Source organism: Mus caroli, unplaced genomic scaffold, assembly GCF_978045245.1.
Source record: "Mus caroli unplaced genomic scaffold, Mus_caroli_1 scaffold_14, whole genome shotgun sequence".
NCBI lineage: Eukaryota > Metazoa > Chordata > Mammalia > Rodentia > Muridae > Mus > Mus caroli.
The window spans coordinates 106,684,595-106,711,487 of record NW_028227269.1 but is presented as its reverse complement, the minus strand read 5'-3'; the positions used below and the strand labels follow the sequence as shown (position 1 = coordinate 106,711,487).

Genomic DNA, 26,893 nt, shown 5'->3' with positions numbered 1-26,893 from the left:
CTCCTCCAACATTCCCACTTACTCCCCTGTGGGGACCCGAACTCCATGATCAGAAGACCCAGACACCCAAGAGTCACAGCGTGAACTGCACTCCACTGTAAGGCAACTCTGGCACGGAGACAGGTGTGCACCGAAGCGCACCGCCTACAAGTTGCCTAGGGCTTTGCCACACCGCCAGGAATCCAAGATTACTGGCGGCCCCTGCAGGACTGCCAGGGTACGGGAGTGACCGCATCTCCCAACCCAGGCCGCTTGGGTTCCAGGGGACCACCGCGACCCGCCCCTAGGTCCGCCCACGAGGCGACTTAGCCTCAACTCCGCCCCTTGCCCCCGCCGGCCCCGCCCGGGTCCCTAGGTCCCCGCCCGCGACACCTAGGTATGCTGTGACAGGTGAACACTGCGCGGCGGAGAGCTCGCTAGGGCTCCAACGTCCCCACCATGGGTAATAGCGCGGCCCGCAGCGACTTCGAGTGGGTCTACAGCGACCAACCGCACACCCAGAGGCGCAAGGAGATGCTCGGTGAGAGCGCGCGAATCTAGCTGGGATACAGTAGCCACAATGGGGTGAATAGGATATGGGCGGGGGGCAGTGCGCACGGGGGGTGGGGGTCAGGGGTGGTGTGGTGGTGGGCCAGCGCGCGCCGCGGGTTCTTCGCCTGCAGCTAGTATGCGCCTGCTGTGTGCAGACCCTGCTCAGGAAGCAGGAGATGCCTTTTTCCTTGGGGACGCAGGAGACCCCGAAGATCCCACGGGAGGATAGTAGCTTTCCTGCGGTGGATCTCTCCGAGGTCCCAGGGTGGGCACTGTCATGCGGATACTCCGCAGCGCGCTGAAGGATGCTACACTCCCTTCTCTCCCGCCATCCCTTTGGCGCTGGAGCATCTGTAAACGCTTGTATTTCATCAGATCAGTAATGCTGTTTCCTGTGGGTTTAATTCGAGTAAGTTTAACTCGCATTTATTCAACGGCCACCTTCTGTTTTAGTTGCCAGCGGTATCCGGTCTGGTCTCCTGGTCTCCAGGTTGCCGTTGGCCAGGTCTTGAACTGATGGGTCTGTTTCTTGGAGCTTTCACTTTTTTGACATCTTCCTGACCGGCCCCTAAACTGTGCAAGCTTCCCTCCGACTTTTACATCTTTCAAATTCAGTTTTCGCCTGAGCTGCTGCTGCAGCTGCAGTTGAGGGCTCAGGACCTAGAAACTGTTCTGTGGGTTTGTTCTTGTGGTTGTCTCCCACATGTCTGGGTTAGGCATCCTCCCTACTCTTGTGAACTTACCAGGCACAGCAGAAGGGACCTTGGTTCCCCCTCCTGTGCCACAGGAGGAGAGCAGGTGCCTTGCTGAACAGATGCCTGAGGGTGCTGAGGCTGGGGCAGGGGCCTCCTCAGCTTCTCCCCGTCTCTCCAGTGTCCCTTTCTGAATTCTCTGGGCACCTGGCATTAGGTAGGGAAGACCTGTGGACAGGGACAGGTGCTCATGGGATCCAGAAAGACCACACCTGTGCTTGTCCACATGTGCACACGCGCACACACACACACACTCACAGAGAGAGAGTGGGGGGGGGGAGGGAGAGAGGGTAGGGAGAGGGAGGGAGCTGCCAAATGTGGTCACATTCTACATTGCCTGGTACATTGCTGAGAGGATGAGGTAGGCTTCCTGAGGGATGGGAGCTGGCAAGATATGTGGGACTCTAGGATACATGAAAGGTTCCTGACTCCTAGCTGCCCAAGTGGACTTCAAATTTGTGGTCCTCTGTTGTTCTCTGCCTCCTAAAGACATGCACCGCAGAGCCAAAACTCTCTAGTTCCTTTTGGCTTCAGACTTCCTATAGATGACCTTGATATCTGGATCCTTCTGCCTCTGCCTTCCCACTTGGGGTATTAAAGGCGCCCACCCCCACCCCCAGCATCTATGAAGAATCAATCTGGGGCTTCGCATGCGCTAAGCAGCATTCTGCCAGGGGAGCCACACCCCAGCCCCAAATCTCTCTTTCTAACCACAAAACCATGAGCCTTAGAACACATCCAGCCTTCCTAGAAGATTGATGGGGGAACAGTGGCAGGGCTGGAGCTGTGGGGAGGTGAGGGGGATGCTCTGGTCCAGGCACAGTAAGAGGGCTGTCATCTCTAGGGAGCTCCGTTCATGCCCCTGCTGTAGGGCCACTCTCTGGCTTCCTGATAACCTGTCTGGTTAGTACTGATGACTCTGGATGTGTGTTCTTTCACCTGCTTGAGCTCTGGTCTTTCCTGCTTCACCAGGCATGGCTCATTGGCTCCTCCTCCAGGAAGCCCCCACCCCACCCCACTGGCTACTTGATGGTCATGGCCAAGCGGGTGGTTGGTCACCCTGGGTTCTGCCTCCCTAACTCGACCGCCCAAGCTCTGGTCTCTGCAGCAGAAATTCTGTGGCTGGCAGAAAGGCTGTTCCTATAGCCAGGGATGAATCATGCCCACAAGAGGAAGTTGGGAAAGGCCATCAGAGAAACTTCCTTACAAAGTTGCTGTTCAGACTTGGGAGGTGATGTGTGAAACACTCTAGCCAAGATCCCCACAAACGTTCACTGGAACTGTTACTTTTAGCCTCCTGTACCTGTTACTGTAGCCTTCTCCACAGGGGTGGCCTCACAGAGGATGGGGACAGATGTCACACTGCCCCTTATTTCCCCAGCCCAAGGGAAATCTAGCCCGAGGGAACTGTTCTTTCTCTTTGCAGAGGAGAAGCCTTTTGTCCTGTGTTGTATAGCCCAGAGGCCACTGAGGCCTGGCTTGCACAGGTCTGGATGGGTGATGGCCCACTGATGGCTACATCCAACTCTGCTGCAACCTGACAGGTGCCAGTTACTGACTCTCCCAGGAAGTCAATGCTAAGAGTTGGCCCCAGTGTTCTGTGATAAGACCGAAGTCCACCTCCTGTTGTCTCCAAGGGCGAGGACACGCTCTCCTGGCACAGTGTCCTAAGAAAATACGATCCCATGGCGGCATCTAAGAACATGCCTTCTGAGCCAGGGCGGCCAGGAAGTTGAGCCATTACACACCAGGCCAGGCCCAGGAACACAAACTCGGGTTTGTTTCTTTGAAGATAAATAGCTTTGTAATTTTGTTTGCTTAAAAAAAAAAAAAACCCAACATAAAAGCAAGGTACAAACACACACACACACACACACGAAACCAGGAAATAAAAGTCAGTTATTGGATTGTTTGCTTAGGAAAAGCCAGGCTACAACTTCTCTCTGTGGCAATGGCCTTTGGGAAGATCAGAAAACCCAAATGCTGCTGGAGAGTCTAGGGTACAGAGGAAGTAAGCCAGGGGAAGGAGAGGCTCTGGTCACCTAGCCACACACACACACACACACACACACACACACACACACACACAGAGAGATTCCAGGGTGGCTGGCAGGAAGCCTCCCTCTTGCTGGGATCTGCAGCGGTCTGGTTGAGCCTGTAGCCTCCTCTGCCAGGCCCAGCTCTGTGGCTGCCTCTATTCCTATGGACTCCCTAGAAGTCTGGTGTTTTGTGTCCCAGGGCTTTGTGGTCAGGTGTGCAGTGCTGTGCTATTCAGGAATGGGAAAATGGGGGTGTAGGGTACAGGCCTCCAGCAGTTCAGGAGGCTCTTTGATCCCTGCTATACCCTCCATTGCTAGGATCTAACCTCGGCTCTGGTCTATCAGGGGCACCCAGCCACTGACCCTCTAAACTCTCCTCTGTGCTTGCCTTCTCCCCAATCTGCGAGGCCCAGGCAGCTTCCTGGCCTTTGTACGCATTGTTCTGGGCTGAGCTGATTATTTATTTTTATGGCTCTAGGGATGGAAACCAGGAGCTGGCACCTGCTAGCCTGCCCCATGACCCTCCCACGCCCAGCTAGATTTTTCTCTTTTTACCTCTTCAGCAACTGACTCTGTGAATATTCTTCAGAGTCTTAGCTTCGATGTTCTTTCCACGGATACATTCTGTTGACACACGCATAAGCACGTACACAAATGCACGCTTACACATTCACATGTGTGCATACTGGCATATGGTAAATGTGAACTCACTGGCTCTCTGCAAAGAACTAAAAGCCCTGAGTTGTGGCATTTGCTGATTTCGGTAACCATTTCCATTGTGGCTCATTTCCACATTCCTGGGTACATCCCTGCGGCAGACCTGGGGAAGATCGTCACTCTGGTTCCTGTGCCCAGGTGCCCTAGGCACCAACCCTGCCTTCCCTGTCACCTTCCTCTCCCCTGCTCTTCTTTAGGAAGCCACACCCTCAGCCTTTGTTCCCAGGTGGAATTCTGTACCTGATGTCCTCGCTCAGTGCTGGGGAGAGCTCAATTGTGTCTGGTGCCCAGTAGGGGATTGAGAGAAACCAGAAGCATTAGACCCTCCAATCACCTTTGCCACCCCTAGAGGAAGGCCATCAGGATCAGCCGGGGTGCCAGATATGTGCTCTGGCGAGGGTTGCTTCCTTGTTGTTATCACGGTCTTACGTAGCTGAAAGGTGAGGGAGCACTCTGGTCTACTGTCTGAGGAAGCACTCTGAACCACTGTCTGAGGGAGCACTCTGGTCTATTGTGTGAGGGAGCACTCTAACCTACTGAGGAAGCACTCTGGTGTACTGTCTGAGAGAGAGCTCTGGTGTACTGTCTGAGGGAGCACTCTGGTGTACTGTCTGAGAGAGAGCTCTGGTGTACTGTCTGAGGGAGCACTCTGGTGTACTGTCTGAGAAAGAGCTCTGGTGTACTGTCTGAGGGAGCACTCTGGTGTACTGTCTGAGAGCTCTGGTGTACTGTCTGAGGGAGCACTCTGGTGTACTGTCTGAGAGAGAGCTCTGGTGTACTGTCTGAGGGAGCACTCTGGTGTACTGTCTGAGAGAGAGCTCTGGTGTACTGTCTGAGGGAGCACTCTGGTGTACTGTCTGAGAGAGAGCTCTGGTGTACTGTCTGAGGGAGCACTCTGGTCTACTGTCTGAGCAAGAACACTGAACCACTGTCTGAGGGAGCACTCTGGTCTACTGTCTGAGGGAGCACTCTGGTCTACTGTCTGAGGAAACACTCTGATCTACTGTCTGAGGGAGAACACTGAACCACTGTCTGAGGGAGCACTCTGATATACTGTCTGAGGGAGCACTCTGATCTACTGTTTAAGGGCACTGATTTCATCACAGGAGCTCCATCTTAATCAGCAGAGGCCCCACTTCCTAACCCAACATGTGGGGGATGTAAGTTTGGGCTGCCTGAGTTCTGTCAAACCTTGTTAGCATGGCATGAATTCCGGGACACTGCACTGAGTTTGTCTTAATGTCATGTTCCCTCTTTTGTTTTTAACAGTCTTATGGTGGTATACTAACATGTCATGCATATCCTTGCTTTTAAGGACACACTCCAATGCTCTTCATCATGACCCAGTTTTGAGAATACTTCCATCACCCCAAACACTTTTTAGGGCCCGAGGCCATTCCCACCCACAACTATCCTGACATCTTCAGTGGGTAAGTTTCAGTTGAAGTGTCCAGCACACCATTTGGCCCTCTCACAACGACTTAGCCAGGACACACTATGTGCCCCTTATGAGCTCCTAATTCTAAGATGGACCCATCCCCCTCTCATCAGCTGGAGATCCTCAGAGACCCGGATCCGTATCCACCACCAGGATAAAGCTTAAGCAAGTCTAACAATGGTGGGTGAGGAGGCAAGGCAGCCAAGAGACTCAGGAGGCTCTTTGGACCACTGGTTTGTTTGTTCTGTGCTGTGCTGTGCTGAATCTCCCAAGGGCCTCCCATATGCTGGGGCAGAGCCAGGCTTATCTGTGGTTGGGAAAGATCAAAACAGTGGGAGACATTCTCACAGTCTGTTGCGGAGCTGAGAGGAAGCCGTCTAGGAAGGCTTTGGGTGCCTGGATGAGGACAGGCTGGTCTGAGGTCCCTCCCTCAGCTGTGGCTGGGAAGGGCTGGTGGAATGGTGCTCACTTGAGCACTTTGGCCTACAGACGCTGGGTGGCACCTTTATCACTAGGCAGTTTGGTGGAGGGAGCCAGACAGGCCTGACTGCTGGAGGCTCCTATGACACAGGAGGCAAACTTGCTGCCCCTTAGCCAGACTGGTCCTATGCATTAATTAGCCTCCCTGGGAAAGAAGTAGGAGAATCCTATCCTGGATGGGGTTCATGGGAGGCTGGGAGGGGCGAGCATGGGGTTCCAGAGTAGAAGTGATGAGCGGCCTCACTGGAGGGACGATACAGCAGACCAAAGAGAGGGAGGGATCTCCATCTCCATGTGACAAGAAGGGGTGAGTGGCAGAGTGGCCTGCAGCTGGCTGTCCCTCTCTGGTGCTCTCTTGTCCAGCTCTTGACAATGTCCCTGATGACAAAGTTTTCTGGAAAAAGAAAACCCGAGGCGGCTCCTCAGAGGGACAGGTTAGGCGTGTCTTGGGTGTGGTTCTCACCTTAGGTGGTGGGTCCTGAAGAACACAAGCACTAACCTGTAGGTGGCAAATCTGGGGCAGCCAGGCCTCCTGGGATCTAGTGGCCACACACCCTCAAGGAAGATGCTGCCTGCATGTGTTCCTAGCTCTTGGGGCTGTCAGAGAAGACACATCAGAAGTGGAGCATGAGGGAGCAGCCTAAAGAGAGGTGCCAGCTTGAGTCTGAGGATGCTTGGCTGCCGAGTATATAGATGGCTGTTGGGCTGGGCTTCAGATTGTCTAGCCGAGGCCAGAACGCTTGAGGCATGTGCAGGGTATCCAGGCTAGAGGCTGGATACTGCCCATGCCCACTGAGAGAAGACTTAAGTGGGATGCCCACTGGGCAAAGGGCTTACCAGTAATGTGGGGGTGCAAGAAGCAGCTTGAGGAATGAGGATAGGCTGAGGAGGGGATATACAGTCTTCCTTCCATGTGGTACATGTCTCCTCTATGGCAGGCCCGGTGGAGGACTTGAGGCTAAGAAGGGCCAGCTAGGACTCAGGGCACAGTCGAGTCTTTGGGGACAGGAGGAAGTGCACGGGACTTCTTGCAGTGGTCTGGGCAGAGGAGAGGAAAGAGGCATTAAGCAAACACCCCTCAGTCTGAACACCTCCAGCTAAGTCACTGCCACTAGGCTGTGTCCTTAAATGTGTGCCACATGTGCTGGCCTGTATCTAAGCCAGTGCCTGGGCTCACTGAGGCTGCTCACTTGACACAGATGTAGCTAGATCTGCCCTCTTGTGCCAATGCTTGGCTCCCTTCCAAGGGGAAGCAAGGGAAGCTGCCTTATAGAAGCCTTTAGCTAGAGGTAGTGGGTTCCTGGGCAGGAGGGAAGAGGCTGGCTGCCACCTGAGGGAGGCTGAGTGGGTGAGGCAAGTACACAGGGGCCACCATAGGGGACTGGGAAGCTGCTGGCGTGCACAGACTCAGACACTTTGCATGTGATTTTCCTGGTGGGGACAGAGACTTCCTGCAGATATCCTCTGCTGCCTTCCCCCATGGTCCTGTGTCCCCCATGAGCAGCGTCCCTTTTCCTGCAATACTGAGGCACTCCGTGGTGGTGTCCTGATCCTGGACCTTCATCTGTTCCCCAAACCAATTCCCCAAGTAGCAGCAGGTACATCAGTCCTCCGAGTGAAGGCCGGAGTGTGGCTCACAGCGTGTGGTTCATCCTGTGTGCCCAGTGCCATGCCCTTGCTGAGTCTGGTGGGATGATGCAGGGGGTGTGCCCTGCTGGCTTGTCCATCCTGCCAGGATTGAGGAGCAGCAGGGTCCTCAGAGGCCAGGTTGAGTTTGGCTGGCCACTGTCCCAAGGCTGGGAGGAGGAAGAGGAAGAGGAGAAGGAGGAGGAGGAGGAGGAGGCTGAGAATGGAGTCATCAGTTGGGTGTCTGTCACTTCACAGTAATGTTTGCTCTGTACGTTAGTGTCCTGGCCCTGCCTTACTGGGCTGAAATCCTCATCAACAGAGCAGCAATCCTGAAAGCCCCATGGAGGAGCAGATCCCCTGGTCTCTCTGGCTTTTGGAGTCACCCACCTTCTTCACGGGACTTCCTCTGTGTCCCAAGATAGGTGGCCTCACCCTTCATGCTCCATTTGATCCAGTGGCCCCCAGTTTTGCTCTTGCATGCCCGGGGAATCTTGTGATGACTTTAATGATGCATACATCTCTTTTTCTTGACTTTTCACCTAAGGTGATCACAGGCTGTGGGGTCAGCACATGAGCACCTTAGGGGGAGTACTGTTCTGCTCATGACTGGTATCATATGAAAACAGGCAATGCAGTCAGCTTGGGGGCAGCTTGGTTTCCTAGAGCCTAGGCTCTTCAGATACCTGAGGGCCAGTAAGGAACTGTGGGCACAGTCCAAAAGGAAACGGCTGGTTCATGCCCATGCCCATCACCCTGTGCCATCAGGAGCCTCTCCAAGCAGACTCTGGCAGCTGCCTCCACTTGGCCCTGAAATCTCTTAGGCAGCTAACAGGGCCTTGTCTTAGGATCCTGCCCATTGCTCAGATGAAGTGTTTGGGAGATAGAGGTTTCTGCAAGCTTGTTTTGTTTTTGGAGAAAGGGTTCCCCTGGGTAACCCTGGCTGTCCTGAAACTCAGTCTGTAGACGAGGCTGGCCTGGAATTCAGTGATCCTGCGTCTGCCTCCCAAGTGCTGGGTTTAAAGAGTGTGCCACCACTGCCTGGCTTGACTGTTTTCTATTTTTCTTGTGATAAAACATATACACAATTTATCTATCTATCTATCTATCTATCTATCTATCTATCTATCTATCTATCTATCTATCTATCTATCTATCTATCTATACTATCTATCTATCTATCTATCTATCTATCTATCTATCTATCTATCTATCTATCTATCTACACACACACACACACACACACACACACACACAATCTCATGCAGCTCAGGCTGCCTCAAACTCACTATGTAACCAAGAAATATCTCAGACTTCTGATCCGTCCACCCCCACCCCCACATGCTGGGATTACAGGTGTGTGCCAGCACACTCTGCTCCTGCAGAGCTGGGGATTAGTCCAAGGAGTTGTGTGCACTAGGCAACTGGACTGCTCCCCTGTCCCTTATAGGAGTGCAGGCTGGAGGCATTAGTGACAGTCACATGTTATACAGCCATCATTGCAGTTCACATGGCCCTGCCAGTTCCAGTGAACACCATAGTCCTTGCTGTGGTCCTGGGAGATACTCTCCACAGGCCATTCCTGGGCAGGGCAAGTCGAGGCCACTGACTGCTCACAGGGTGGGGGAGCTGCGTATTGATGCTGTTTAACTGAGGTAGTCCTGCCTGGCTGACCTTCCCATCTGCAGGACAGTGGGGACCCCATCTCTGGGATGCCTGTTCTTGTCCAGGGAGCCAGAGGACAGAGCAGACCTGGCTCCGTCTGGTCTATCTTGGAATGTATTGATCCATCATTCTGGGTTTCGGATGGCCCTCTGTTCATGGATGCAGCTGATTGGCCCTCCTGTAGGACAGCCCCAGTGGTTTCATTTTGCCCCACCCTTAGTCTCCAGGTACCAAAAATCTAAATGTGTTACTGTTCTATTTTTTCCTTTTAGGTCCTTCCGGGGCTTGGCTAACTTCCGTATGCGCTGTTTGCTCCTTTTCTAGAATACAAAATATAAAAAGGCACAAACTACACAAGGATGGATACTCACTGCTGTGTGGACAGCTGACGTTTTGTTAGCTTCTCTGCAGTGCTTATTCATTTTAGGGGCTCTCTCCTAAGCCATGCCTGTCCACCCCAAGTGTCTGAGAAGTTTGGGGGTGACCACATCATCCCTCTCTGGCCACGTCCAAGTTCCCAGTCCCCCATGACTTGGGTGTGTTTGCAGGAACACTGGGGGCCGTGAGCCTTGTGTCTCTGCGGCTACTTTGGTTTTCATGTGATCTGTGGTAGCACCTATAATTTATTTCAGCTAGTGGCAAATTCCCCCGACCTGCGAAGTCTCCCTAGCCTCGTCTGGAAGGAGGTCAGAGGCAGGGCCTTTGCACTCCACAGTCCAGGCTGCAACTCTTCCCAGACACAAACTAGAGCGACTGCATGCCTCTCCAAGACCCATGAAGGGTATGGGCTGGGCTGCTGTATACTTTCAGGGACTTCTGGGGGCTGAAGATGGGAGTTGGCAGGAGAATGAGGGTTCAATAAATGCTGAATCACTCATCACCCTTGTCTTCCTTGTAGCCAAGTACCCAGCCATCAAGGCCCTGATGCGGCCAGACCCCCACATCAAGTGGACTGTGTTGGGAATGGTACTGGTTCAGGTGCTGGCCTGCTGGTTAGTCCGGGGACTCTCTTGGCGATGGCTGCTATTTTGGGCCTATGCCTTTGGTGGCTGCATCAACCACTCGCTGACACTGGCCATCCATGACATCTCGCACAATACTGCCTTTGGCACAAGTTGTGTCTCCCGAAACCGCTGGTTTGCCATCTTTGCTAATCTGCCCATTGGCCTACCTTATGCTACATCCTTCAAAAAGTACCACGTGGACCACCATCGTTACCTGGGCGGAGACGGGCTGGATGTGGATATTCCTACGAACTTCGAGGGCTGGTTCTTCTGCACACCGGCCCGCAAGCTACTCTGGCTGGTGCTTCAGCCCTTCTTCTATTCACTAAGGCCTCTCTGTGTGAACCCCAAGGTAGTGACACGTATGGAGATCCTCAACGCCCTGGTGCAGCTGGCATTTGATGTCGCCATCTTTGCCCTCTGGGGGATCAAGCCCATAGTCTACCTTCTAGGCAGCAGCCTCCTGGGTCTGGGCCTGCACCCTATCTCTGGCCACTTTGTGGCTGAGCATTATATGTTCCTGAAGGGCCACGAGACTTATTCCTACTATGGACCCCTCAACTGGATCACCTTCAATGTGGGCTACCACATGGAACACCACGACTTCCCCAGTATCCCTGGTTACTACCTGCCACTGGTAAGTGCTCAACCCAGGCTGAGCTGGCATGGGAGGAGTAGGGAGTGATGGGAAGGGCTCTGGCTATTCCCTGGCTGCCTTTCTTTTGTGTGCTGGTAAGGGGATAGTTATGCACTTTTGGAAAAGCTATACCACGTAAGCCAGTGACTGGAGATGGAGGCGGCAGATCCATAGAGGGCAGAGTTTCCTAAGCGAGTGCAGGTTAGCAGCTTAGGTTAGTATACTGCTGGAACCTGGCTGATGGGCTCTGGTGTGTCCCTGGTCAGGTGCTTGCCCCGTTTCAGCTTCCTTTTCTGTATCAATGGACACTGTGAGAAGTACCCTGCTTCTTACCTCCTGCCTGTTGGTGCTCATTTCTTATCACAGCCTTGGGACAGCAGAGGCATACTGTGCCCCGCCTGGAGCTGGCCAGGCAGCACAGGTGGATCTTTTCCTTGCATCCTATGGGTTCTGGCTGTAGTGACAGGGAGGGGAAGCTAATAAGGGAAGGGAGACTGAGGTGGAAGGGGGGGGTGTTGAGGCTGAAATAGAGGGACTGGAGGTTTTGAATGTTAGGTGTGCGAGGGGCAGCAGTGGGGGAGGGGGCTCCTGTTCTGAGTATGTTTGTGTATGCCCTCCTTGGGTGCCGTGTGTGTGTGTGTGTGTGTGTGTGTGTGTGCATGTGTGTGTGTGAATGTGTCTAGTATGTGTACATTGATGGGCTGGATGCATTTGGTTGTCCCGGTGATGTGTTCATGCAACTACGAAGCTGTCTGCCCCCTCCACAACAGTCACACTCAAATATACATTTGAAATGAGGGCAGAGGTTAAGAGGAGGGGACAGCCGGGCGTGGTGGCGCACGCCTTTAATCCCAGCACTCGGGAGGCAGAGGCAGGCGGATTTCTGAGTTCGAGGCCAGCCTGGTCTACAAAGTGAGTTCCAGGACAGCCAGGGCTATACAGAGAAACCCTGTCTCGAAAAACCAAAAAAAAAAAAAAAAAAAAAAAAAAAAAGAGGAGGGGACAGTACATCTCAGGAGCCAAGCCCGAGTCTCGACTGAAGCTGCCTGACAGGAGCCTTTCACAGAGCACTTGCTCTCCACAGGAGAGAAGGCTGTCTGCTGGGCCCACTAGACACAGCGATGGCTTCCCTAGGAAGGTGGGAAGACAATCTCTCCAGCACTTCGGGAGTTTGGTTATATAGGCGCTGTGGCTGCAGCACTCCCTGGGGGAAGTGTGATCACTTAGGAAATAGTGAACGGTGGTGAGGCTCGGAGGCTGGCAGAGCATAGGATGTTGGAAGTGAGGGGTGAGGGTAGGACCCAAGGCCGGCAGGGCGTCGGTCTCAGAACTCTGCAGGCTCATAGAGGACACACCCTGATTACCTACGTGTATACGTGTGTGTGTTTACTCACTAACCAGTCAAGGTGCAGTCTTGACCCCACCCCCTTTCCACAGGTGCGGAAGATTGCACCTGAATATTACGACCACCTGCCGCAGCACCACTCCTGGGTGAAAGTGCTCTGGGACTTCGTATTTGAGGACTCTATGGGACCCTACTCCAGGGTTAAGCGCAAGTGTAAGCTGGCGAAGGACCACCTGTGAGCCCTGCCGACCAGTAGTCCAGATCGAGCAGCCATACGCCTCCTGCCCGTGTGCCTGCATCAGCTCCTGCAGTCTAAGCTGCTTCTGGGTCTGTTGGGCCCAGCAAGTAGATAGATACAGAGTAACCAGGCTTACCTGAACTTTCTGGGTCTTAGCTATGACTGCCCAGGTTACGGAGCAGGCAGTCCCACGGAGATGCCTTCCTCTATGCCCGAAATTAAATCTAATATGCCTTTATAGTCTATGTGTTTTCTTTCTTTCGGGCAGGATGGAGTCTTGGCCTGAACCTGGGAGAATGAGGCCTGAATCCAAATAGGTTGAGTCCAGCACCTGTGTAGCTCCTTTTAGCAAGCCCCATGCCCAAGTGACTCCCTTAGGCTCTAGAAGGCCCGAGGCAGCCACCAATGTGGAGGAACATCTATGTACGGGCTGCAGAAGGTCCCTCCCTCCATGCCGCGAAACAGTTCCACTTCAGCCCCTCTGAGTTGTGGAACCCTAGGCTTGGCTAGGGTCAGGCTGGCAGCATAAGACCATATCCCTAGACATGGATGGATCAGGTTGCAAGCAGTGTTTAGTCCCTAGATATAAACAGTTCAGGCTGGCAGCATTGAGTCCATATATCTGAACAGGGCCAGGTCACGTTGACGGCATGGGGTTCATCTCACCCCATCCTACATGGAACTGGCTCCCAAGTCAGATGGCTGGCTGAGCATGTGTGTGAGTCAGGCATGGGGCATAAATACTGATGCGATGGCTTATCCGTGGTTAAAGAGGCAGCCTTAGTGACTAGACCAGCCTTAGGCTGGACCATGGTTGGTCCTGATGTCCAAAAACAGGTAGCAGCAGCGTGCTGGAAGAGGATGACTTGATAGAGAGACACAAGAGTGGGCCCAGCCTTACCGCTCCCACTATAGCCTAAGCTTGAGGTGGCAGGCTTGACCAAGGACACCACCACAAAGGAGGCCAGGGAGGGAGGGTGTGCCACAGCCATTGCCTCATGCCTAGGAGTGGCCTCTGTGGTTCTAGGAACAGGTGGCCCTGAATAGTGACTGTTTGAGATGACTTAGAAGGCCTGGTCTAAGGACTCCTGAGATTGGACTTTGAGCCAGGGCAGGTAGCCCCGCCCTGTGCACACAGGCTAATCCAGGGACGGAGGGAATGCCAGTGAGGCCAGCTGCCACCCTAATCTCCTGGATGTGCATCACCTCAGCCAGGCCAGCCAGCCCTCTTCTGTAGATAGTGTCATAGGCTGTGTTGAGACGTCCTCTCATGTTGGAGGCTGGTATGGGGCTTAACTGTACTTCCGAAGGTGCCGTGAACGGGCTGTGCTGAGGGCATTTTGACAGATGCTGTGAGGGCTATAGCAACATTCCTCTCAGGAATATGGGGTGTGCTGCTGTGGCCAGGCCTCCTAAAGCTGCTCCGTTTTTTTCTCTCTCACATTCCTGGCCTTTAGGATGATTGGAACCCAGTGAGATGAGATGTGCTGTGGACCTCACCCCAGCCGCTCCTACCCAGCCCTAGCACTGAGCAGGCACCTTGTTCTATGGTCCTGGTGGCCATTGGAGTTCACAAGGTCCCCATGGCTACTCTCCTGGCCATATTGACATGACCCTTGACATCAAGAGCCAGAGGCTTCCTGTAGCCACAATGGAGATTAAGTACTGGGACCCTCCCCGGGTGGCCATGGATTGTTTCTGGCAGTGTCACAGGAATCAGGGAGTCTGGGTGGTGAAAGCCTCCTGTAGCCTCACTGAGCCTCAGGACCACTTCTGACACCTGGCACAATAAACATGGAATCCTCACAGCCCACCCACCTGAAACACTGGGGCTGTGTGCAGGACCTGAGGCTCAGCTCTACCAGTAGGAGGTGCCTGGTAACCTGTCTACCCTCCTGGGGCTGTTCTGATGGAGCCCAGTTGCTTTCTGAGGCACCCCTTTCTCCTGTTATCCTTGCATGCTCTGGCCTGCACATGTCCACCAGGGCAGCCAAGAGCCGGCGCGTGAGAGCGAGCCAGAGCCTGAGTTTGGACAGTGAACAGTTTATTATTATGTGGACACAACGCGCACTGCGTGGACAGACAGACTGTAACACGGTGGCTGCTGGAGCTGTGCTGCCTTCTGACAGCTCTGTGGCATGGAAAGGTCACACCGCACCCAGCTGCTCCCTGTCAGCTGAGGCGCCAACAGTGTCACCTAGGAGAAAACTTGGAAGCCATCTAATAAAGCAGGTGATTTGGGAGTGTTCTCTATAAACCAAAGGAATGTACACTTAAATAAGCAATTATAAAAGACAAAAAAAGAATAGACCCGGTGTTCTGTGTCAGATACACTAAAAAATCCAGGAGTTGAAGTTTGTTTCCTCATTTTAATATTGTATCACAGGTTGAGACTTAAGTACATCCCAGCTTCTGCAGGCTCGATGCTCGCTGGGGCCAGCACGGCTCCTCGCAATCCTCCAGGACTGGTGCCGTCTTACGTGGTGCTGATCCCACTTAGCTCCTGCCTGATGGCTAAAGGCAGGACAGGAGAACGGGCTCAGTGTAGAAGGAAGGACCCTGCTCAGGCTGCCATGGGCACACATGGGCTAGCGGCCCGGCAGCATGGCAGCTCTGATACAGACCTTTGAGGAGGAAACCTAGCCCTCATGGGCTTCTACCCCTAAAGACAGGAACGTGGAAAAGCCAAAAACTATGCCTCGCCCCAGAGCTGGGTTGGGCTTCTTGTAGGAGGGACCCAGAGTTTCCCTGATTCTGACATCCGCTCAGAGGTGTATGTGATAGAACGGGAGTCTCTGGCTGCAGAGCTGTTACGGACTCTGCTAGTACCATGGCCTGGCCTTTCTCCTCTAGGACAGGTTCTGTTCTGGACACTTGAACATCTGTTAAGTCTTCCCAAATGCCTTTCTTCTTCCGGCCCCCTCATTCTGCACCCCATCGCTTAGCTCCCCACACTCTCCCTCTTTCACAGGCCTCTGGTATCCTCCCAGTGGACAGACATGGCTGGAGCCAACAGTCAGAGAAGGGTCACCATTAAGTAATGGGATCTCTGCAGGGTCAGGACCCTCACATACTTTCCTGGGGCTCAGAGCATGGACCTACACGGCGATGGCAGGAAGTGACTGAAGCAGTGACAGGAGAGCAGTGACTTCTGTGCCCCTGCCTCCCTGCAGAGAGACAGTCTCATCACTTCTTACCAATCTTACCACTTTCCACTCCCTGTCTCTTCCCAGGCAGCTAGCTATCTTGAAGATGGCCTATTGCACTCAGTGTTTCCTACCCAGCTATTTTCCCAAGTGCCAGAAAGGGAGCCCCTGCCACCCCGCCCTGCCCTGCCCCACCCGGAAGCTGGAAGTGCCTGGCAGCCAACTATTCTTTAGCTGTACTGTTTCCTTCCCTGCATTCATGAATGCTCAGACCTGTAATCCAGTAGGACTGGACAGACAGGACTTGCGCCCTCTGTGGCCAAGGGTTGTAGCTGCTATAGAGACTAGCCACCAGGTCCTCACAGTACATCTTCCCCATGGGAGCCTGCCATTAGCTGCCCCTCTGGCTTCATAGGCCTTTCTAGGGCAATCACTCACTGCTGCTAGCCTGGGAACCAGTGAGAAGTGAGGCAGCATGTGGGCAGCAGGCGCAGGTGCAGGTGCAGGTGCAGGCTATGATTTGCTGCTCTGTTCCAGCCCAAGTCAGCCCTCAAAGGCCCTGGTGGGGTCAGGTGTGACACAAGGGTCACAGTCTCAGTTTTTAGTTTCCCAGAGCTCTTCTGGGAAGGAGAGAACACCATGTCTGCTCGTACACAGGATCATGCAGGCTGTAAGGAAGCTCATCGCCCTCCAGAGGCAGCAGTGGCAGGGCTGGGCAGGCAACAGATGTGAACAGGAAAGGACAGAAACTAGGGGGTGTTTCCACACCCATCCTCTCCTGCACACGTGATCTGAGAGGATGCTGAGGAAAGGGAGGTCTCAGACACAGAAGCCACACCCAGAGAGAAATGCAGTCTTGGTAAAGCACTTTGTTTTTCTGCACCTGTTTCCAGGGCTGCTCACTGGGGCGAGTGGGGTGCTGGGAGGGAAGTGAGCGCACCCTGGCTGAGGTCCACTCACCATCAATGATCTCCTCCTTCACCTTGTGCAGCTCCCGAACCACCTCCTCCAGGATCTCCTGCTGGGCAGAGCCTCACAGTGAAGGGACAGACGCTGGCTCCAGGGGTATGCTGCAGGGCTCTTTCCCTCAGCCTGGCCCTGGGCAAACCCTGCCCTCACCACCCCTCAGTTTATGATGGCTGCCCACAGGGAGGGGCTCCAGAAGCAGGCTGCAGGGAACTCAAGACTCTCCTTTTCCTCTTCTGGCTAGGTTCCTGCCTTTGTGGCAGTCAAGTATGAGACCCACTGGATAGAGCTAGTCCTCAGCCTGCTGACTGCCCCCCGGCTCTCACCTGTTTCATCCGGTCCAAATCTAAGGCATCCAGGCCCACGTCATTCACACTCCCAGCAGGCTTCACCCTGGAATGGGAAGGTGGTTGCCAGGGTCTATAGGCACCTATGCTGGGGAGGCCTGGGGTGTCAGAGTTCTCTCCTTTGGGCTCCCCAGCCCTTCTACTCTATTTTACCTAGGGCTTCTGGGAAAGGCTGTGCAAGTCCTGCCTCTCAAAGGTCTCTCCACAATCCCTTAAGCACATTTCCCAGTCCAAATCAGGACATGGGTCATACAGGAACAGTCTTCTGGCTTGAAAGGCCTTATGCAGAGTAGGCAACTGAGCCAGACTGCGTCTGTGCCAACTGCCTCCCTGAGGAGGGGCGGTACTAATCATGTCTTCTGCCACAAGGAGCTTGTGTTCCTAGCTGAACTCTGGTAGTTATCTCCATGCTGGGGTAGCACTTCAGCTAGCATTCCCTGGGCAGGAAGTGGCTCCCCTACTTCTGCTCTTCCTGAAGCATTCAAGGATGTGCTTTGCTCCTTCTTATTGGTTATGCTTTGAACAAGCTCTGGACTGACATCATTGATCTGAACCTCAATGCCTCGTGCACAGGCACTCTCCCAGATACTCACTAGCCACAATGTGAATCTAGCTCCAGGTCTTTCAGGACATGGTGGGGTGCTGACGGCAGACATAGTCTGGACCCAATCCTCTGTCCATGTGGACAGAAGAGCTATTGAAGCCTGTGGCTCCAGGGAGAGGTATGAGGCTGGAATCAGGTAAGGGAGACTGGGATGTGATGGAATTTCAATGTCCATTTATGGGGACAACTTGCTGTGTAAGGGGTGATGTTAGGAGAGTGAGGGCAACTGATCTCCAAAATTTGGGAGAAGAGGCTGAAAATGAAGTCAGTTATGGTGCTGAACAGGTCTACCTGGAATTCTGGGTCCTGACAGGCAAACACACCCAAGCTTCAGGTCTTCCCGATGGGCTGCAGGCACCATCTCAGCAGTGACTGCTGGGGACCTGAATCATCTACTTTACTCTCTATGCCTCAGCTGTCCCTCGTCCACGCAGCAGCCATCATGAGCAGCATGTATGCTGTGAGCAGGTGGTTCCTATACATTTTCAGTAAAACTAGAGACCAGTGCTGGGACTAGATGCCCAAGGTGGGATGCTACCAGTGTGTGTGTGTGTGTGGGGGGGCTTCCTTCTCTGAGGAGAAGGGGAAGGGGCAATGGGGGGAGGAGTTTGTAAGGGTGGAACTGGGAAGAGAGAGGGAGTGGGGCTGTGATCCGGATATAAAGTGAATTTTAAAAAATTAAAAAGAAAGCAAGAGAGAAAGGAGAGGGTGGAAATGAATCATAACAAAAACACTGGAGATCAAATTTGGCCTGAAGCTGCAAAGAGATTTCATTCTTTTTTTTTTTTTTTTTTTTTTTTTCTGAGACAGGGTTTCTCTGTATAGCCCTGGCTGTCCTGGAACTCACTCTGTAGACCAGACTGGCCTCGAACTCAGAAATCCGCCTGCCTCTGCCTCCCAATTGCTGGGATTAAAGACGAGTGCCACCACTGACCGGCGAAATTTCATTCTTGAAGAGAGGCCTTGGCCATGTGTCTGCCCAGGGAAGGACACTGAGGAGATGGGAGCATCTCTGAGAAGCCACGGCAGTAAGGAAGGACTAGCTCTGAGGAAGACCACAGGTCTCTTCCAGCCTCATCTGCCAGCCCTCCTTCTTTCCTGTGTCAGGTGTTCTGCAGCGAGCATATGCGTGGGAAATCAGCTTGCCTGAGTGCTCATGGTCAGTCTTTCTGCCTCTAGCCACACTGCCTGTTCTTCAACTTTGCTAGGGTGGCTGTGTTCAAGGCACTACCATCTTCCATCTCTTCTGGTTGATGGCTGCTTCCTGAATCTCGGCAGCACATTCTCTCACTCAGAGGCATGGCCAACCCCTCTCTAGAGCTTCCACGCAGACCATCAGTGCCCTCAATGTGGCCTGGAGCTTCTAGGGACCATAGCTGTCCCTGGCACGCAGCCTGGCTCCCATGGTCTGCCTGTCAGGGCTGGGCTAGAGCTCTTGCTCACCACTTTGTTTTACTCTGCAAGCCTGGCTTCTGCAGTCACTTGCTCTGTGACAAGAGCTGCTTGCTCCCATTTGGGGTGGCCAGTAGAGAGATTGCCTAGTACGGGCTCACGGACCTTCAAATGCAGGCATATTTGGCTTCAGTTACCATCTTTGTCTTTTGGGTCAGCTGAGTTTTCAATGGTCTATCCTGCTGTTATATTGGCATTTGGTTTGGGAAACAAGGACGGGAGAAGCTGACTTTCAAGAAGGCCGACTATGCGTGCTGCATGCAGAGACAGGGGCCCCAAGGACGATCTGAAAGGACAGGGTGCTGGTGGGAGGGATTGACTGCTTGGATTTGCTTCTCTCTCCTCTGACAGTCATGCCTCTGCAGAGCCTGGGCCTTCTCTTCTTAGGAGAGGAAGCCAGCCTACACCCCTGTGATGGCCTCTAGTTTTGCCTCTCTCCAGGTCTGAAAGAGCAGACTACCCTTCCCAGAGCAAGTTGTTAATACTAAGACACAAGACAGGGTTGGGGGTGTTAGTCATGAGCCAGGGGACAGAGGAGGCCGCAGAGCCTGGGCAACACATGGGCAGGAGGGTTGTCGGTACCTAGAGTGAGGCTGCGACTGAAGGGGGCTCTTAGCTTCGGGGCTCTTTGCCACAGACGGGGTTCTACGGCATGGAATGAAAGAGACATGTGAACCGGTACCAGATCCTGCCCGCAGAGCAGTCTCTTGGCCCTTCCCAGAACAGCTCACCTGGACAGCAACGAGGACACAGGTTTCTCCACCGAGTTGCTCCGTTCCCAGGGTTTTCGGCCAGCCTCTGCCAATTCATTTCATGAAGGGTCAGAGCTGAGAAGATTCAGTGTCACCCACTCCCAAGTCCTCTCCGCAGGAGTCTACTCAGACTCTGGTGCAGAGCCACAGTAGAAGATGCTAAGAGTAGAGCTGCAACCTGGTCCCGAGTCTCAGTCCTCTTTCAGCAGGAACTGTAGGTAGCCTGCTGTCACTGCATTCCCCACTATTCCCTTGAAACCTGAGTATTCTACATAGAACTTGATTCAGCTGGTAGGGAAGTGGCAACTCCAGCTACAAATGAGCAGGCAGGGATATGAGCCAACACTCTCATTGGTCTTGTCCTGGTACATCTCCGGTGGCCAGGCTTCCTGGATCCCACTGAACCTCTGCCCACTAGTCTCTTCACACTGAGTCTGGCCTGCTTCCTTCCTGAGCCTGAAGTAGCTTTCCCTTTTCCTAGTATGCAGGCTGAGGGCCTCATATGGATGCTTGGAACCAGAGGTTACTGCAGATTCAGAGTTCATATGAAATTCACTGCAAGTTTTAGAATTTGGAGCATTTTGCATTTTTGCACTGTGAATACTCAACCTTTGTTGTACTAGATTACAATTCATGTTTCAATTCACAGGAGAAAGACTGAACTGAGCAGAACACACTGGCCGTGGGTCAAGCAAAGGGACATTGGGTTGTCCTGCCCTAAGCTGAGTCTTGTCTGCAGAGCAACCGCAGGTCTGAGGCAGGTTACCTCAAAGCCACCTGGCAGGTGCATGGGGCCTAAAGACACAAAGTCTCCAGACTACAGCCATCCTCCAGGTGTGTGGTGCATGGGGCCTATAGACACAAGATCTGGACCACAGCCACTCTCCAGGTGTGTGGCCTCAAGCAGAATGCTTGGCCATGGGTAGTCAAAAGCTGCTAAGCATAGGAAATCCCCGTAACCCACAGTAGGGAAATGAGGACAGTGACAATGAGCAAGCCATCTAATGCAGGCAGCAGCACTTCAGGAAGTCCAGGGAAGGCTGGACACATGCACACTGGTGTGAACAAAAGCTGACAAGAGCATCCATCTGTTCAGTGGACGACCTGATTCCTCTGCTTCACTTCCCACATTCATGAGCCCCAGGCTTGGCTCGAAGCTGACAGTGAGTGTGTGGCTAGTTGAAGCCAGCTTCTGGGTCTTGTCCCTTAGCTAAGTCTCATAACACTGTCCTAATCACAAACCGGGGGCCACATTTAACTGTAGGGGCTGGGGCAGAGTCAGGGGTTGTGCTTCTGGTAGAGAAAGGTGGATTGGTGATCTAACTGTAGCATTAGTCTAGTTGACATTACACAGGAGAAACCAAGTATGACATTAAATAGCTTCTTGGTCAAGGGGGGGTGGCTAAGCAGTAGCGTGGTAGCTTGCTAGACTAACGTGTGGAGGCTCTGGATGGTTAAAAACCCCAGCACCACTGAGTCTCCAGCCCCTACATGATGTCTCCACTGTGAATGGAATTGTTAGTGTTCTTCCCTTAGCTGGACCAGATCAAGGGCCCCTTGTCACACCTGCCTAGCTGTCTGCTTCGGCTCCTTGGGGAAGTGTGGAAGCTCTGAGGACCTGGAATTCAGTAGATCTGATGCTCTTATCCATAGAGTGAAGTGGCCGTATCAGCTGACTGCTTGCTCTAAGATCTCAAGACTTGTAGGGTAGGTACCCTCTTACCTGAGGAATTAGATGGCTGGCTGGTGGCTCGGGTCCCTGGGGATGGGGAGGTGCTAGGGTCTTCCTAAAGTGAGAGAGAAGGTCCTGTCATTAGTCTGCTAGCAACAAGCTAGCTTGCTTCCTGCATGTCCTCAAGGCATAGGCTCAGTCTATGTCTCTCAGTAAAGAGCACAATCCTTACATCACCAGGCTGTAGACAGTGAAGCAGGGACCTCAGGAAAGCAGCTTCTTGGGACCCCAGCACCCTGCCCAGGCCTTATTTATACAGAAGATCTGCCTTTTTTTTTTTTTTTTTTTAAAGGTGAAAAAAAAAAGAGGCCCGACGAGGGTTTCAACAGAGCCTCACTAGTGAAAGCCACTCTTTAAGGCTCTATGGCCTGAAGTATTCTGAAGCTGAGGCTAGCGAGTACTTGCTGGCACCTAAGAAAAGCCAGTGCTGACTCTGGAATCTGAGGCCCAACACACCCATGTAAATATCCAGTGGCACTGGCCAGCAAATCTGACTTAAGGCCACAGGCATTGAAGACACAGGGCAGTTGGTTGAGAACTCCATTTTGGTCCCTGGACAGTTCTGCCAGGCAGCCCTGTCTGTATGAAGGGCATGGCAGAAGCAGAGAGCTGGGGAATGGGGGGTGACCTTCCTAAGCAGGGGTCTGAGAGGCAGGCCCTTCTCAGTAAGGCTCATGCAGCAGGTACAGGCTGAGAGAGGCCATCTGGTGAGCAGAAAGCACTGCACATGCCCAGGCCGAGTGAAGTGGCTCGTGTGGAGACTGAATGAGGAGAACAGACTGGCAGGGAGGCCGAGAGCCCAGGGGCACCAGACCCACCTCACTGGCTAAGCATGTAAGGAAGACCAGGCAGGCAGCCTTCATGCTGTTTGTGTTAGAGGCTTTACTCAGCAGTCCCTGTACAATGCCATTTATTTATTTATTTATTTATTTATTTATTTATTTATTTATTTATTATTTTGGTTTTTCGAGACAGGGTTTCTCTGTGTAGCCCTGGCTGTCCTGGAACTCACTTTGTAGACCAGGCTGGCCTCGAACTCAGAAATCCACCTGCCTTTGTCTCCCAAGTTCTGGGTTTAAAGGCATGCGCCACCACGCCCGGCTCATTTTTTTTTTTTTTTTAAATAAGAAAGCTTATCATGTACATAAAAAAAAAATTGGTCACCATAAATAGAAGTTGAGGCTAAGAGCTCTGTGCTGACAGACCAATCTCCATATGCCTGCCAGGGACAAGAGTCCAGGGTTCCAGAACCCTGCCATGGCTGGGGACCACAGCTCCCACTGGGCTTGATGGATACTCAAGTGGATTGTTTAGAATTTTAAGTAATTTGAAATAAGACCACTCTAACTTCAGACTTCAGTAGATGTTTCCAGTCCCTTTGATGCAGCCCTGGCATGCTGGAGCATAATGGTCCTGAGTTCCCTGGGATTCTCTAAGGCTGGGACTTTCCTGTCTATTTCTGCTTTCCCTGCTGAGTGACGGCTCCAAGGGTCTGGTCAAAAGAATTCTCAGGAGATGCAAGCCTGTTTGGGCTTGAAGCATGACGGGATCCCTGTCCCTCCCTCACAGCTATGTCTTAAACCAGGTACTCAGCTTCCGGTGACTTCACTGGGAGATGTGCTTACACCAGAGGCAGGCCTGAGGGTGTGGGCCGGCTGGGTAGAGTGGTGCCTACCGTTTGGCTCTCATCTTCCTTTCTGTCAGCGGGCTTGTCTGTCTGGGAGGCTGCCTTTCTCCTAGATGTTGGGGAGAAAAAAAAAATACAAATCAGCTTCCCAAGGTCCCCCGTGGACGGGAACTCTGGGCTGCCTCCACTCACACTTGGTTCCCTGACAGACTGTGTGTAGCTTAGAATGCTGGCTTATGTGGATAGGCCACTCGTTAGGCACCCTACTTTCATGAGCCAAGGCTAGTGGCTAAGACTTTCTATACTCACCTATGACCTAGACTCAAAACTGGTCTGGGCAGGAAGTAAGCACTTGGGGTGTTTCTTTGCTTACTGAGCTGGTGGTGGCCATCGTTTGTGAGGGAGAGACATGGTAGTGTTTAGGTCCCCCAGGGGACAGGGTTACTTAAGGCCTGCAGAGGGACTGGAATCCTGGACCAGTCTGTCTCTCTGAGTCAGAGCTGTGGGAGGCTTCTGCTGCAGCTGAAGCACCTCAGCTCTAGCATCATGTCACATGGGGAAGGCTTTCTCTTACACACTTGTGTCCTGGACCTCAGTTAAGCTAGCCACACCCTTTCCAGTCTAGAATAACACTAAGGAGCTAAAAGCACCCAGGAGAGCAGCAGGGCTCTTCTATACTCAACTCCTGCATTTTCCTCCTACGCATGAATCTTCTACAGGACTCTAACTTTACTGGTGCGTCCAGGTCTCAATGTCACCTGCATCTGCTTCCTCCCAGGTGTAGACACAGGCCTCTACTTCCCAGCAATGTGCTCCAGTGCATCTTCAACTGTGAGGCCTCTCATAACCTGAGGTGAGCAGCCTGCCAGGAGTGAAGTGAGCCTGTGTGTGCTGAGGACTGTCTCCGGCTGCCAGTGGCAGGGCTCACACAAGCTGTCTCAGGACGGGGCAAGAAAGAGGAACAGCAAAACAGCCTTAGAACTCATGGACTGTGGTCCACCGTAGCCAGCTAGCATAAGCACGGTGGCTGTGCCTATGCCTCGGCGCAGCTGCTGTGGAGAACCACCCTGCTTGTGGCTGCCTCACAGTCCATGAGTGCAGGAAACTCTGAGGGGCGTCCAGCCTCACTGGGCAGTGTCACTGCCACTCACAGTGATAGCGATGGAGCTTTGTCAAGCATCCATACTGGAGCAGATAAATGATTCAACCACCACCCTTAGAAGGAATTTAGAGATGTAGATTGTGAGTGGCCTTGGGGAACAATTTGAAGGTCAGAAAGGAACACTATTAATAGTTGAGTGAGGGAATTTTTTTGAGGACAGGGAACAAGAAACAATGGTAGCCTGACTGGTCCTAGCTGATGCACCTCTTCCTTCCCGAGGCTGGGCTGGCGAGCAAGGTGATGACTAATTTCTTGTACTCACCTTTGCCCTAGCTTCCTGATGTTACTTAATGAAAAAAATCGTTAATGAGTAGATGCACCCTGGGGACTAAGAAACGCTTATTCATGTGAGAGTATTGGTAAATATGTTTTTCTAAGAATACTCACTGTAATGGATCACTTAATGAAAAGTAGAAGGTAATCACATTGTGATTTATTTTGTACCATTTGAAAGATTTTGTTAGGATATATAAATTGTGGAAGAAAAAATAGTTATATATATATATATATTTGTGTGTGTGTGTTGTCTGTATGTTTGTATCTCTGTGTATGTGTGTCTGAGGGTCTCTGTATGTGTGTGTATTTATGTGTGTTTGTATCTCTGTGTGTGTTTGTGTGTGCATGTGTGTATCTGTGTGTGTGTGTGTGAATTTTCTCCTCCTTTTCTTGCCAGCTCCAAAGAGTTTCTCACTGGCTCCAGTAAATCAAGTTTCGCCCTCAGAGAAAAGTCTGCTGAATGATCAATCACTGATTCTACACCCACCTCAGTTTCCCCGACCTGTGGAAACTGGCCTTTGGCAAATTATTCCCCCCACAGACTAGGACCAGTAAGTTCATCAATTCTCTTTCTCTATTTCTTCCCACTCTGACCTAGCTTAACCTTTGCCTGCTCCACCGCATCTGTCATCACCTCTTCCTGGGTGACAAAGGTCTCTTCACTGGTCTGCCTAGTCGCTTTACCCCATGATGCCCACTGATGCCCAGAAGCCACGTTCCATCTCTTAAAATCAGAGGGATGCCTGTGCGGAGAGTGTTCCTCAGGGGTAGTCATTTGCCTAACATGTGATCGGGCATGTGTTCCATCACACAGACAATACAGACCAAGCCACTGGTGAGCGCCTCCTGAGAGGCACGTAAGTGCCTGTGCCAGCACAGCAGCCCTCAGGAGGCGCTCACCCTGTAACTTCTCCACTGCAGGTGGAGCCCTGCTAGAAGAGAAGCAGGAGAAAAGGCTGCAGGACTGCTAATCTCATGAAGCAGATTTCAAAGACTTGCCTGGTTGTTCCTTACAGACTGTGCAAAGCACGTTTGCTTTTGTAGTGCCTGGACCCCACCTCTGACCCCTCAGCACCTGGAGTCTGCTTGGCTCCTGGCAACTCTAACCTTTTCCTGTTTTTAGAGATCCTGTTTTTTGGGATCCATCATCCAAGCCAAGTTGTTAAGCTCACTGGTCTTAGATTGAAGGAGGGTACAAACATTTTCTTTTCTAAAATGTTTTCTCCTGTTATCTGAAGCCTTGTTCAGCTCTGAGATCCAGTTGGGCAGTGAGGCACTGTTTCAGCCTCCTCTCCAGCTGGCCTCCTTCAGTCTTCCATGTGCCGACTTCTCAGCCTGTGCTTGAACACTGCCCGGCCGGCACCTCTGCCACCCTCAGCCCACGGAACTGCACTTCTTTAAGCAGGGGACAGGTAGAACCTCTTCAGTGAGCCGTCTCTTCCTCTTGCAGGCCCTGACATACTGTTCTGTGAAGGCTGCTTCATGTCTGCCTAGACTGTTTAGGAGGTCTGGGAAGGCCAACGCTGCCTACAGAAGTAGTGTTGGGGGCAGTGGGGTGTCTGTAGGCAGAGCTCTAAAACTCTGGGACTGTGTTGTATTTGTTTGTCTCTCAGTTTTTCTTCTTTTTTTAAAAAAAATTTTTTTTTGTAATTTATTTATTTCATGTATGTGAGTACACTGTCGCTGTCTTCAGACATACCATTAGAGGGCATCAGATCTCATTACAGATGGTTGTGAGCCACCATGTGGTTGCTGGGAATTGAACTTGGACCTCTGGAAGAGCAGTCAGTGCTCTTAACTGCTGAGCCATCTCTCCAGCCCTTTGTTTGTCTCTCAAGTGCAGTGGGTGCTGTTCTAGGCCCCCTGAATGTATACTAGCAATGACATTCAGCTGAGGACAGTGGCTTCCTCTAGGAGGCACTGTACCCACCTCTTAGCCAGCAGCTTGTTCATTTCTTCCATGAGGCCTCCTCCACCTCCCCCACTGCTTGCCCGGTTGGCATCGGACTTTGAAGTCCCGCTAGGACTGGAGCCTCCAGATGCATCTTCTGGCTGAGGGTAAGGAAGAAGTGTGTGTCAGATGCTGACCCAGTGGTGGGAACAGAAAGATCCTAGGAGCGAGGCTGCTAGTTTAACACTCTCAAGTCCATGGAAAACCAGAATCTAGGGAGGCTCAGGGACAGGCTTGGTAGGCCCACAGGCATGAGTCCTTGCCAAAGCCAGTTAGTTACAGGGAGGAGGGAAGCAACTTTCAAGCCAGAGATATGTATCAGAGCATTCTTTTATGACCAGACTTATACTATCTGCAGATCTTTCCAGGAGCATGTGCACCCGGGGTGGGGAGCTGAATCAACTGG

At 52.5% G+C, this 26,893-nt stretch overlaps 2 protein-coding genes across 6 annotated transcripts in view; one reads left to right on the top strand and one right to left on the bottom strand.

Annotated features, from left to right (window-relative positions):
- Window positions 1-364: 364 nt before the first annotated feature.
- Degs2 (delta 4-desaturase, sphingolipid 2) lies at window positions 365-12,700 on the top strand. Of its 2 annotated transcripts, XM_029484779.2 has the most exons (4): window positions 389-520; window positions 5,355-5,469; window positions 10,147-10,889; window positions 12,327-12,700. In XM_029484779.2, exons 3-4 carry the CDS (start codon window positions 10,173-10,175, stop codon window positions 12,471-12,473), a joined length of 864 nt encoding a protein of 287 aa, XP_029340639.1. In that variant the 5' UTR covers window positions 389-520; window positions 5,355-5,469; window positions 10,147-10,172; the 3' UTR covers window positions 12,474-12,700. The 2 variants fall into 2 exon arrangements, with proteins under 2 accessions (XP_021035274.1, XP_029340639.1); XM_021179615.2 differs by lacking the exon at window positions 5,355-5,469 and having other exon boundaries at window positions 365-520.
- A 1,805-nt stretch (window positions 12,701-14,505) lies between these two features.
- Evl (Enah/Vasp-like) overlaps window positions 14,506-26,893 on the bottom strand; it is a 125,133-nt gene continuing 112,745 nt past the window's right edge. For 3 of the 4 annotated variants that reach the window (XM_021178559.2, XM_021178558.3, XM_029484429.2), the window contains exons 7-14: window positions 26,467-26,588; window positions 23,147-23,207; window positions 21,463-21,526; window positions 19,719-19,785; window positions 19,570-19,632; window positions 16,911-16,977; window positions 16,579-16,636; window positions 14,506-14,986 (exon numbers count right to left, since the gene is read on the bottom strand). In XM_021178559.2, coding sequence (XP_021034218.1) covers window positions 14,949-14,986; window positions 16,579-16,636; window positions 16,911-16,977; window positions 19,570-19,632; window positions 19,719-19,785; window positions 21,463-21,526; window positions 23,147-23,207; window positions 26,467-26,588 — 540 coding nt within the window. In that variant the 3' untranslated portion in view covers window positions 14,506-14,948. The remainder of the gene's footprint in view (window positions 14,987-16,578; window positions 16,637-16,910; window positions 16,978-19,569; window positions 19,633-19,718; window positions 19,786-21,462; window positions 21,527-23,146; window positions 23,208-26,466; window positions 26,589-26,893) is intronic. The other variant, XM_029484430.2, reaches the window with a different exon arrangement.

Excerpts from the sequence above, each read along its gene's own strand:
- Degs2 (XM_021179615.2), top strand. The coding sequence starts at position 439 with ATGGGTAATAGCGCGGCCCGCAGCGACTTCGAGTGGGTCTACAGCGAC. Across the intron at positions 521-10,146 it reads GAGGCGCAAGGAGATGCTCG|CCAAGTACCCAGCCATCAAG; the intron begins GTGAGAGCGCGC and ends TCTTCCTTGTAG. Across the intron at positions 10,890-12,326 it reads CTGGTTACTACCTGCCACTG|GTGCGGAAGATTGCACCTGA; the intron begins GTAAGTGCTCAA and ends CCCTTTCCACAG.